The following is a 13,089-nucleotide window of genomic DNA, read 5'->3' on the forward strand; positions in this document are numbered from 1 at the left end:
AAAAAAAGTTCCTATGTAGTATGTACAGTAATTTCATATGTTATCGCACTGCGGTGTGGAGGTTGGGATGGGGGGAGTTTCGTTACTGCCCGAAACAGTTCCAAAGGGGGGCCCAGCAAAAAAAAGTTTGAGAACCCCTGCCTTATGCAATACAGCATACATCTGCAAGGCTGAGAGACTCTAGCACGTCATAATTCCAATAAAGACAGCTGTACACAGTTAATTTAGTTAGATTAAAGTTGTTCCGATGTGCAAACTTAATCTCACAGAGATTGTATACCTTTTGTCAATAGGTTTTTGTGATCTGTATAACAGACACAGTTGTTTTGGTGCTCTTATACTGGAACTGGAGTTGAAAGCTTACCTTTTGTTGAAGAATGTTGTGTTCTCTTTTCTTTTTGTGAATCCGATAGGCAGGAATTTCAGCTCTAGATCGAATTTTCGAGCCCTGCTTTTCAGAAATCTGAGCTGTACAGAGTGGAGAGATAAAGAGAGAGAGACGTGTTATAACAAAATCTTGGCAGTGCAGGAGCTCAGCAGGATAACACATCATGCCAGAAAGCAACTTTGAAACACCTGCCGCGTTCCAAAATGTGGCTGTTTAATTCAACATCCTAACATATCCTCCCTAAAAATAAGTGTTAGGTAATATTTCAGCAAGCTCTCGTAATTCACTCATAGCCTCAAACAATGTTAAAGCATCTATTCTTTAATGGCAGGAAATAAAGTCATGTGGCTTGGTTCCCAAGATATAAGCTTTAAAAGCTCAGCCCCATTGTTAATCAGTATTGAAAAGAGACATCCAGTTTCAAGGAGCAATACAAGTTACAGACAGATGGAAGACCAATTCTGGTAACAATTTACTGTTTATCAGTGAACCAACATGATCAAATATGCGATTTCTCAGGAATACAGCTTTAATATTTAAATTTTTATACACAAGTATAAAGTTTACTAGAGTGCATTCTTTTCAGACTGTTTTATCCTGAGGTTAGAGCAATATTTTTTCCCCAAACAGCTAATGCTTTGCCACATTAAAAATGAATGCAGTAGAGTACACTTTCAAAAACCCATTTATCATACTCAAAAAACACAAGCGGTAATAAAATGCTGTGGCCGATATGTAATGCGTCTCCGTTCCAAGCACAAGGAGGTACTTAATGGCCCTTTTTATTGTTCTGCTATGGTTTTTGCTAGTTGCTCTTTCTTTTAAAATGTATCTGTATGCCTCTCCAATGTCACATATGGACTTGACAAAAATACCCCTCTCTTTGAAATTCATCTACGTTCTGTGTTCAAGGGCGTACAATTTGAAACACCTGACCACCGGGTGTAGGGCCACCATAGGCAAGGTGTTAAAATTGTTTGAGCAATACGTGACCATTCCTCAGAATGATAGTCTCTAGGAAAGTTTGGGTTGAAAATCTGCAGGGGAGGACATCAGACAAACAGTCACAGCAATTCACTAGCTTACTATTCACACTGCTGTCTTGACTGAGAACTGACTTGGAACAAAGAGATGCAGTGGTTATACATCTTAAACATCAAACAAATATTAAAATCGAACACACAAGGCGAAGGCCATTTACACATGGCAGAAGTTTCCAAGTTTTTTTCAAACCTTTGTGTGTACTTGGGCCAAAAGACTACATATCACAGGTAATTATCATCAACAGCACTAATAACGCAGCCAGTTAATTAACTTACAAATTTGTTTGATATAGGCTTGTGAATAAGAGCATCCCTGTTAGCACCATCTGCCAGCCTCCCTGTATCTTCCAGAAACCTGTAATCTGAACAAACAGGATGCAGACAACAAGATGGTTAGATGGTTACTAAACAAAAATGAAAAACAGGAAATTTGAAATGGATGGGATGCATAGCCTCACCGCTGAGAAGATTCATTTCATCAAATTTACCAACGGGTACAAACGCAGCCTTGTCTCGGACCCCACTGCATCCACTCTCTGATTTATGCCTCTTCACACAGGGTAAGCTTTATAGGAAAGAGAGACACATGCATTGCTACAGCAATACAGAGTGAACCTTCATCGAATTAAACAGATGCAGAGTAAAACCATTTTCTTCTGATAGAAACCTTGTAGTGCAATTTAACATGGCAGAAGTCAAAGTTTTACATCTGTCACTGTGTTTACAGACACACAAACACAGCCACAATACCATACGCAGACAACCACGAACAGAAAATGGTTAAGTACCCTCATGGAGGTGTAACAAAGCATTTTTAGGCTGCAATAAGGAATTCAGTATTTTGCAGCTTGACATGAAATACATGTACATGAAAAGCTACAGGTGACAGAAATGGAATGCACATCAATGGGAAACAGGAATGGTCTCGTTAAAAGACCGTCAAAGCGCATCTTACTCAACTGTATCAAAACTAGCCAATGGAAAGTCAAGAGTTGCTTTTTTTACTATTATTTTTATTCTATTATTAAACTATTATTAGTTTCCCTGACCTTTGGAAGGGATTAAGTTTGGATAAGAAACCATCTGCTTTCATCTCAAGCACATTAAATCTTGACAGAAAAATGTCTATGTTTGTACTCTTCCAGTATTTCAGAAGCCAAGTTGCCGAAACCATTATTCATGTCCCCTAAAGATTTGAGTATTTAATAGCAGCATTATTCTCTTATGTAATTCACTGAAGTTGCTGAACTAATCCCTTTATAATCCAGGGATGGAAATAAACCTCCCTTGCATAGCAGTTTGATCCATTTCTGGTTTTACTATGTTAATAAGGCACATCTGAGTTTTGACCTGTATGCTCTGGCTAATCTATCTTGTAGTAAAACCTGGATTGGGTGAAACTGCTACGCATTTGTAGTCTTATTTCAATCAGTGTAATCCCATGCTAAAAATGTCAGAAAGTTATTTTATATGGAAATACATTTCCTTTGTCTGCATTTTTAATACAAATTTAGTACAACCTACAGCATTCAGTTCCAGTGACAGGGGCTTTGAGGAGCTTGTGTTCCTGCATTTGAAACTACCTTAGGGAACGTGAACAAACTGAAAAGTCAACACAATCAGGTTCCAATTTGATATTGTCCTGAGTGTTTTTTAACTGGCAGCAGCGACTGGAGTTCGTTCCTACCTGCAGGAATGCTTCGTGCACCCTGGGCATCTGTACTTAGCTTCCCTGCAGCCGCAGGCTTCACAGCTGTTAATTAAGAACAAAACAGAAAGACACGATGAGAATCCAACAGGATGCATTTACTAACATTCAGAGCAGCAAATTAACATGCGACAAAACAAAATACGTGGATTAAACGCATACAGATATAATGGGATTATGTATTGTTGTTTCATTCTTGTCTGTAGAAAATGGAACATGTTTATCCTAAATAATTGGTAAACATAAAACTGAAAAACAGTATGTGCATTAAAACAGTACTCGGAATAATTTATAAATTTCACATAACACTAGACCGTTCTGAATAAACAGATACTTGCAACTTCTGTTTTACATTTGTGCTTGGGTATTTATGCCAAATATAAACACTTCGTTTCTTACTTTGACAGAGCCATTTTTCTTTTCATCGTTCTATGTATTTCTACAGTGCTGTCCAAACCGCTTTCACTTTTTGGAAGTATTAAACCCTCCATCATCGCTTCTTGTCGAGTCCCTGTGCTCTGCAACTGGAAACCAACACAACACACGTTCTTGAGACGATCCACACACCCGCGTGGAGACACAGCCGTATTCTGATTTCCTATGAATTGCGACAGTACATCCTAAGTATAAACCTCAGAGATGGTGCGCCCCCTTGCGTTGAACAACGTTAAATGCACCAACCTGGAAAATATGCACAAAACTGTACGTTTGTAGTTTGTTTGTTGTAATATATATATATATATATATATATATATATATATATATATATATATATATATATATATATATATATAGTTAAATATTATTATATTCCGTGAAACATACAGAACTTTCTACTTTCTTTTAGCTAGTTGCTAGTTTAGGGTTCAGCGACTGAAGCATTTTGTTATATAAAATAATGTATTATTATTATTATTATTATTATTATTATTATTATTATTATTATTATTATTTATTTGGCAGATGCCTTTATCCAAGGCGACTTACAGGTGTTACAGGGCAGTACAGAGTTACAATGCAACATTAATATTTAAATACAGTCTAGTTTACAGTAAGTGCAATAATACTAATACAATACAATATGAAATAGGATGCAACAAGTTATATCTACAGTGACATAGTAGTGAAATAATACATTATCTAAGGATCCAGTAACGTGGTGATGAGGCCAGGCAAGTCCAGTACATCGTAGGACTTTGTAATGTGATTCTTTGTAACAACTGTAAGTAGCCCTGGATAAGGGCGTCTGCTAAGAAATAAATAATAATAGGCGGGGTAGATCAAAATACCTTTAAATAATACTTAAATAAAATAATATATTTATGCTATTGTAGCTAAATAACTATAATAAGCACAGTAATTATCATGCCTTTTCTTGCATGCCATTTGGATATTATTTCCCAGTCTGTTTAATAATTGTGGGTCAGCAGCAGAGGGCTAGTCCCAGGGCTGCGGACCCCATGGGCAGCCTGTTGGGTACCGGGGAGCTGGTAGAATATTGAGACACCTCGCAAGAATTCACAGAAGTTTACAGGGCTTAACAAAGGACAAAAACAGTCTTGTTCTCACAGGGGCTAAAGAAAAATTGGAGCTCTTCTGAGAACAAAACGGGATAAGCCTCACTCAGGGAGCTCACATAATATATGAACTGAGACATCTGGATGTCCCTCAGAAAGTGAGATTAGTGTTTATCAACCCTTGTTTAAGTTGTCATGGCACAAAGAGAAATGTGCACTTGTAGCCTTCCAAACATTCCCCTTGTACAATACACAATAAGCTCAGCATTAAAAAGCTACTCCCTGGGATTTCTCCTCGATAATTAAACAGCAATCAAAACAGTGGGCTTTGCTGTTTATTTTTGTTTTATGACTCAGTCTGCTGATGTAATGTCTAGCACTTTTGTTGCATTCATATAAATCTGTGTTAATTGTCCAGCAACCCATAAAACAAAGTTAAAAAAAAAGATCAACCTTGTCACTGATCTCAGTTTTCCTGACGCTCTTTTGCTTGTTAAATACTTCAATTATTCAACGCTATAAAATTAGATGGTACAGTTGTTCCTGCTTATCTATCCACACCCTGTGCTGTGGCTCAGCTTCATTCCAATGGTCTAGTTGCAATCAGATAGGGACCCACAGCATTCCTCTGTTGTTTGTGTTGTACTAAGCGACTGGACACTTAATAAAATAAGGAATAATGCACACCCAACTCTACATAATAATACCATTGTGGGTTTTTCGTGACAAATAAATCACAAGAGTGCTAGCTTGGTATGAATAAATTAACATCTATTTTAGCAAATCTAGTTTTTTTGTAAAGTTCTTTGGGATGCTTGTCACGAAAAGTGCTGAAGCAATGTAATTGCATTTGATTCTACAGTATACAGTGCCGAGAAAAAGTTTGTGAACCCCTTAGGATTTTCACATATTTCACACCTAAAATGTTATTAGATCTTAATCTAAGTCCTAATAATAGATAAAGATAACCTGATTAAACAAATGACACAAAACATAATACTTTTTCAACATTTATTTATCCACAAATGATTCAACATTCAATATCCATGTGTGAAAAGGTATGTGAACCTTTAGATTCAGTAACTGGTGGCACCCCCTTGAGCAGCAATGACTTCAACTAAGCGTTTCCTGTAACTGTTGGTCAGTCTCTCACATCGGTTTTGAGGAATTTTCTCCATCCTCCTTACAAAACTGCTTCAACTCGGTGGCATTTGAGGGCTTCCTTGTATGCAGCTCGCTTCAGGTCCTGCCACAACATTTCGATGGGGTTTAGGTCCGGACTTTGACTAGGCCATTCTAAAACGCAGAATCTCTTCTTCTGCAGCCATTCTTTTGTAGATCTGCTTGTGTGTTTAGGATCATTGTCTTGCTGCATGATCCACTTTCAATTTACAAAATTCATGGTTGTGTCAACGATGGCAAGCTGTCCAGGTCCTGAGGCAGCAAAGCAGCCCCAAACCATCACACTCCCACCACCATGCTTGACGGTTGGGATGAGGTTCTTGTGTTCGAATGCAGTGTTTGGTTTTTGCCAAACATAACATTTCTCATTGAGGCCAAAAAGTTCTACCTTTGACTTGTCTGTCCAGAGAACATTGTTCCAGAAGTCTTGTAGATCATCTATGTGCTCTTTGGAAAACTTCATACAGGCAGCAATGTTCTTTTTAGAGAGCAGTGATTTCCTCCTGGCTATCCTTCCATGAACACCATTCTTGTTCAGTCTTTTTCTGATAGTTGAGTCATGAACACTCACATTAGCCAAGGCGAGAGTGGCCTGCAGATCCTTGGATGTTACTCTGGGGCTCTTTGTGACTTCCTTGATGATTTTCAGGTTTGTTCTTGGAGAGATTTTGGTAGGACGACCGCTCCTGGGTAGAGTGACTGTGGTCTTGAACTTTCTCCATTTGTAGTAGACTATCAGTGGATTGGTGGAGCCCCAAATCCTTAGAAATGGTTTTGTAACCCTTTCTAGACTGATGAGCATCAATAACTGTTTTTCTGAGGTACTCAGAGATTTCAGGGAGGGGGTTAAAGCCTCCCTGAAGAAAAAAAATGTGAAAATGCATGTCCGTTTATTGTTTAATTGTTTTACGTTTCTGTTAATCAGTTTTGTTAATTGTTTATTGCTTAATGGTCCCCTGCACCTGGAGATTATTATTAAATTAGAACCAGGTGCAGGGTATAAAATGGGAGCAGTTAGAATGCTCAAGGCTGCTGAGTAGAAGGCAGAAGAGGTGCTCTGCTTCTGAGCAGGCCAGAGGAATATAGTAAGTGCTGTGTTGCGCCTGTGTTTTTGTGTTGTGGTGCCAGGTAAATGGCTTAGCCGTCCTCCGAGTTAGTCAGGGACTTACCTGTACAGTCAGCGCTCCAAAATGGACTTAGGTGTTTATTTTGTGTTTATTAAAAAAATAGCACAATCGTGCAGAAAAATCCATTTTGGTGTATTAGGTCGTAATTTTTAAAGGGGCACGAACCCGTGTGGCAGCAGTCTCATTTACTATATACTATATATATATATATATATATATATATATATATATATATATATATATATAGTGAGCATCAAAAGAAACTTATCACTTATATTTGGATCAAATTCACTAGATGTGATCGAAAAATGACAAATTCTGTTTCAGTAATTTATTGTGTCATTTATTGTGCTGATTAACAATTGGCACCACAAAGATGCTGCAAAATGATCTGTCGATCTTGGGCAGGTGTTGTGACTCTTGGTCTCCCAGTTAGTGGCCTGTCATTGACAGAGTGTATCTGGTTATACCGTCTCGCCAGGTTTGAAATTGCTGGCTGCGAGCACCCAAGACAGCGAGCCACAGTACGCTGCCCTAGTCCAGCCTCCAACATGCTGATTGCTCAAAGGCGCTACTCTCTTGACAGATGTGGCATATTGTTTTTTTTCTGTGATTTTCTTTATTGCTTTACAATTTACAAGCTGAAATCACTCCATATCCAGTGTCCAATCAACTGTCTCACTAATTAGGTGATTAAGTACATATGCTTCAGTCATAGTCACTCAAGTGTGTCATGGTCAAGGATGAATGATCGAGTGATTAAAAAGAAACCAAAAACATTTCGTCAATGCCCATCATTTATATACTTTATTTTCTTTTGATATATATATATTATTCACAATATTTGTGAATTGTACATAGAATATAATTTCATTGACAGAATAAAAAGCTGAGTTCATTTTTCTCTGCCTCAAAATTAGTCATAAAGTGTATGGTATGCCTAGACTTAAAAAAAGAATCTGGGGATTAATACACAAGATTTGTTGAGACACGAAATTTATAGACACAACTGGCATCAGTTCTGCAATAAATTTAACATGGAATGTGTTTGGCTTGGGCTAAACTTCAGACAGTGGGGCTGTATACTCTAATCACTCTGCCCTCAGCTAACGTATAGAGATGGCTTCCAGGGTTCTGAAGGATAATGGAGTGTTAAACATTTTCACCAGCCTGACATTTCAGCTTTATTTCAGTCATGCATGTAAATGTGGTGTTATCATACACAATAGTTTGCTCACAATGGTCCTATTTTGAAGTGGAGCTGTGAGGCTACTTAAATTATGTTTTCTTAGCTACATTTCAGTGTTTTTTTTTTTTTAAATTGGAGCAGATGACAATCTATAGAAAAGGTTTCAAAGTTTTAAACTGAAGATAAAGAATGCTGCTCTTACAAGTCAGTTCAGTCTCAGTTTGACGTATCCTATTCTGCAAAGATCATTTCACAAAACCTTTCTGCCCTAAAACATGTAAAACACTATGCTGTAGTGCTCCACTGAAGAGCAGTGATGGGTAGGGGGCAGCTTGGGAGGGGCTGTGTACGTTGGGCAGCACATATTCTTTGCTGATAGGCTCAGGATAGAAGCTTTTCATTTTCTACTTCATTATTGTCTGACACAGCGGTCATTACCGACTGAAAGGGATAATTTATTAAAAAGTACAATTTATTAAAAATGACGTTTCAATTCATATGATTTTAATTTGCACTTTAAAAAAAATAGAAGTTCAATTTTTCTCTTAAAAGTGAAGTCAGATCTTCAGTAAGTTTCTTTCTAGGCATTAGACAGCAGTGTGTGTGCGTGTGTAAGGTATGTTAAGGGTGCACCTTAACTTGTTCAGGAATGTGATAAGTGCATCTCCAAGGCAACCAGTTCAACACACATATTTTGTTGATTAAAATCTATCACCTTTTTCGTAATAAAAAGACATGAGGAGCAGGTGTGCAGCTCAAATCACTGGAAACAATCCTAGTAACATCGTGAGGAAGCCAAAACAGCCTCTCCCCAGTTTGGAATATGTGAGGAATTTAAATTTCACAGGTAGATTGATTTCAATAAGTAACCCTCTGGATATGGATCCATTGCTATGGTTTTACCGCAGGTACAAGAAAAGCAATTGATCTAAGCCAGATTAGTAATGGGTAAACGCGTTCGCACAGAGGTATAAAGTGATTATCGTCATGCATGGAATGAACTGTATAAATTTAAAGAACGTATTATGCTGTGATTGTCACACGCCAGAGTTATGAAATTGAGGACCTGTGTGTACTGTATTTCCATAGCCCAAGCCTCCCTGGCATTATATATCCTTTTCAATTAAATATGTCTTATTAGTAACCTCTCCTTGTGTCGGCAGACAGCAAGCAATACATACATACAGTATATTAGTAAGTAAAATAAATAAATAAATAAATAAATAAATAAATAGAACATTAGTGTAATTTTGCTGAAATGCTTGCTAACCTGGGTAGTTTCCTGTTTGGCCTATAGACAATGAACAACCTCAGTGTAAAAAAATAGATACATACTGTATCAACCTTAAATGCATGCTTCTCAAGGGAATAACGATACTCATGGGAACCACTGTATCTGGGGGGTGGGGTACAGAGGACAAAGAGAAAAACTCTTTTCTCGTAGGTAATAAAAACATATTCTTTAGGGTTAGGAATACTTTTATTTTATTTATTTATTTTTGGCATATTTTATATTTACAAAAATGCAAATGTCCTTAATGCAGCTACAATATTATATCATCACCATTGTAAGAACTTGAATAAAAATGATAAATATACTGAATTCTGGCTTGTGGTAGCTGCCAGTTTGTTATGCACAAACTAATCTCTTTTAATAATGCTGAGAATTCTACAAAAGTGGACTGCATCAGGGAAACCAAATGGTTAAAATGTTGGCATGAGGACTGTGGTACAGTAACTGAAAAAATATGATATCATATAAATAAACCAACAATGTCAAAATATACACAGGAAAAGACTTTCTCGAATGACACCAAAGGTTCATTTATATCTATAATAAAATAGCAAACTACACTCCATCAACTAAACTCAAAATAATAAAAAATACTGAAGTTGCTCTACAACATTCCTTACACTGGCTGAAACTTGCCATATCTACACGCACCGTGTATGATGTGCACTTCAACAACACAAAATTCAAACTTGACATAGGTATCTTATCAACAAAACAGTTCATATAAATAAAGTCTGTTGAAATAAGTGACCAGAAAAGGATTTCAAATCAGTACTTTTACAACAGAAGAAACCTTGATGTAACCAGTACATACAGCTTGAAATAAAAATACATACTTTTTTTTTCTTTCACTTAAAACCACAAGCACCTTTAGTTTACTTAAAGCACGATGGTAAAATGGACTAAACAAATAGGAGGTAGAGCACCATCTGTTAGACAAAAGGTTTGACTAAAAGACTGATCAAAGTATGGGATTAGAATGCACTAATTAATATTCCACACGCTATTGCACGTTTGGGAACGTTTCAGTTTGCTATGATCCTGGCCATATCTCCAGCTTTTATTATGGAGCTGAACAGTGCTGGCCAAGTTTCTGATGATATCTGCAGTGGCCCTGAAAGATTTCACTCTTCCAGGAAACTATAGAAGAAAGCACCCTTTCATATATTTCAACAAATATTTCATTTTATATATACAGTTGTAGTCAAAAGTTTACATACCCTAATGGAAATTTATAATTTCTAGAAATTTCTTGAAAAAAAAGAATTGTATAAAATCTTTTGTAGCAAAAGTTTTGCTTTTATGGATGAGGAAAAAAAAGTTATAAGAATAGATGTCTAAAATTATTTATTTCAGCAATTGTTTTGCAAAACTCCAAAAATGCTAATTCAAAAGTATTCATACCACGACAGGGAAAATTAAATCAATAGATAGTTGAGGCACCTTTAGCAATAATAACCTCTTTTAAACAATTAGGATATTTGGCAATGAGCTTTTGGCATGATTCTTTAGTGATTTTCAATCATTCTTCAATGCAAAATTGTTCCAGTTCATTCAAATTATTTTATTTGGTAAGCTGGTGTTATGATTTATTATGTATTTAACAAAATGTATTTGTTATTGTTTAAAATACCTTGTGAGAATGCACAACTGTCAGCTTGTAACTATTGAATTGGCTGACAGTCACACAACCTTAGTAAACCCATGCAAGATGTGACCGAGGGTTTGATGAGATAATTGTTATCTAGTTAATCCCTCGGTCACAACTATATTGACCTGCAGCTGTGTTCGTGAGTGGAGAACGGGTGTGGAGAGAGATAAAAAGAAATAACTAAAATTTGCTACTCGTGCTGGAACAGCCAGCACGATACTTGTTTCATTATTGTTTGTTTCTTTTGGCAAGCATGCTGTTTATTTTATAAAGTCTTTTGTTTTGTTTAAACTGTTTATTTTATTATTTAATAAAACACGGAGTGCCGTAGAGTCTCAGTTCGCCCTGCCATTGCTTGTTGTGGTTTCTGTTTCTGGTCTGACGTCACCCCTATAGCCATCCTTTCACAACGCCTCACCAGACTTTCTCCAAACGTAACGACTATTGCTTGATTTTTGTTTCATCACTCCACAAAACCTTTGACCAGAACTCATATCTATCATTCAAATACCATTTTGCAAACTTTAAGCGATTGTCCTTGTGATGTTATCCTAAGAGTGGCTTTTTCCTTGGCCTGTGACCATTGAGACCTTCACCATGCAATACTCGACCTATGGTTGAAATGGAAACCCCAGTCCCACTTGCAGCCAATTCACTTTGAATATCTTTGGCAGTCAATCTCAGATTGTCATTGACCTTCCTCACAATTCTTGTACTTGTTCCTTCTCCCTGACCGAGGGAGCGTTGTGACAGTACCATGAGTCTTCTACTTCTTGATAATAGTTGAAATAATAGTTGAAATTAGAATACTCAAATGCTTGGAAATCTTCTTGTATCCTTCTCCAGCTTTATGACAATAAATCATTTTCTGCCTAAGGTCTTCAGTTAGCTCTTTATTTTTTCCCTTATCGACTTATTGGTAATGACAGCAATCATCCTATGCCTAACCTTTTTACACTCACCTACAATCCAGCATTTTCTAGAATTAGGTTTTGCATATCACATTGAAATTTCTAGCACCTTGTAGACAATACTATCATGGCATCAAAGGGTATGAATACTTTTACTTTTGAATTAGTATTATTGGAGTTTTGCAAAAAAAATTGCTGAAATAAATAATTGTAGGCATCTATTTCTTAACTTTTGTTCCTTATCCACAATAGTAAAACTTTTGCTACAAAAGATTTTTCCTAGCATTCTTTGTTTGAGAAATTTCTAGAAATGATATATTTCCATTGGGGTATGTAAACTTTTGAGTACAACTGTGTATATATATATATATATATATATATATATATATATATATATATATATATGCTTCCTTAATAAAGTTATTTTTTATTTCCATAGAAAGGGTTCTTCCTGAGAAGTCCTTTAAGGTCCACGTTGTGCATTGGTCATGTATCTCTTCATGGTCTCTCACAATGAGGACGTTGACAATGACGTGTTGTTCAAAGTGTCTTCCTAACGAGAGGCAGGTAGGCTCTGTGCACTCCAAGGTTCTTCAGAGAAAGCAGACAGGACCCACCTCCACTCTGTACTGCTGCCCACGCTGGAGATGAGGCAGATGTTGAATTTCTGTAATGGGAAGCTGATTACTGTCCTGAGTGTGGAACAGAAACCGTGACTGACGCCAGCTATCATCTTCAATCTGCAAACGCATAAAAAAACATGAAACCGTTAACAATGGTTGATGTTATATCATGCTGGAGACAAGTGAGTATTATTATTATTATTATTATTATTATTATTTATTTCTTAGCAGATGCCCTTATCAAGGCGACAAGATATCACATTATTTTACATACAATTACCCATTTATACAGTTGGGTTTTTACTGGAGCAATCTAGGTAAAGTACCTTGCTCAAGGGTACAGCAGCAGTGTCCCCCACCTGCGATTGAACCCATGACCCTCCAGTCAAGAGTCCAGAGCCCTAACCACTACTCCACACTGCTGATAACTGGAAGCAGTGTTAATATTGACTAATG

General features: G+C 36.8%; 2 protein-coding genes across 2 annotated transcripts in view; both read right to left on the reverse strand.

Moving 5' to 3' along the window:
• The window catches only part of LOC117411101 (box C/D snoRNA protein 1), a 28,323-nt gene extending 24,576 nt beyond the window's left edge, over positions 1 to 3,747 (reverse strand). The window contains exons 1-5 of the mRNA XM_034018212.3: positions 3,539 to 3,747; positions 3,119 to 3,184; positions 1,890 to 1,996; positions 1,708 to 1,793; positions 365 to 468 (exon numbers count right to left, since the gene is read on the reverse strand). Coding sequence (XP_033874103.3) covers positions 365 to 468; positions 1,708 to 1,793; positions 1,890 to 1,996; positions 3,119 to 3,184; positions 3,539 to 3,633 — 458 coding nt within the window. The 5' untranslated portion in view covers positions 3,634 to 3,747. The remainder of the gene's footprint in view (positions 1 to 364; positions 469 to 1,707; positions 1,794 to 1,889; positions 1,997 to 3,118; positions 3,185 to 3,538) is intronic.
• A 5,865-nt stretch (positions 3,748 to 9,612) lies between these two features.
• The window catches only part of LOC117401193 (collagen alpha-1(XXIV) chain-like), a 142,791-nt gene continuing 139,314 nt past the window's right edge, over positions 9,613 to 13,089 (reverse strand). The window contains exon 60 of the mRNA XM_034001689.3: positions 9,613 to 12,750. Within this exon, the coding sequence (XP_033857580.2) occupies positions 12,604 to 12,750 (147 nt within the window). The 3' untranslated portion in view covers positions 9,613 to 12,603. The remainder of the gene's footprint in view (positions 12,751 to 13,089) is intronic.

Source organism: Acipenser ruthenus, chromosome 10 (assembly GCF_902713425.1).
Source record: "Acipenser ruthenus chromosome 10, fAciRut3.2 maternal haplotype, whole genome shotgun sequence".
NCBI classification, from domain to species: Eukaryota; Metazoa; Chordata; class Actinopteri; order Acipenseriformes; family Acipenseridae; genus Acipenser; species Acipenser ruthenus.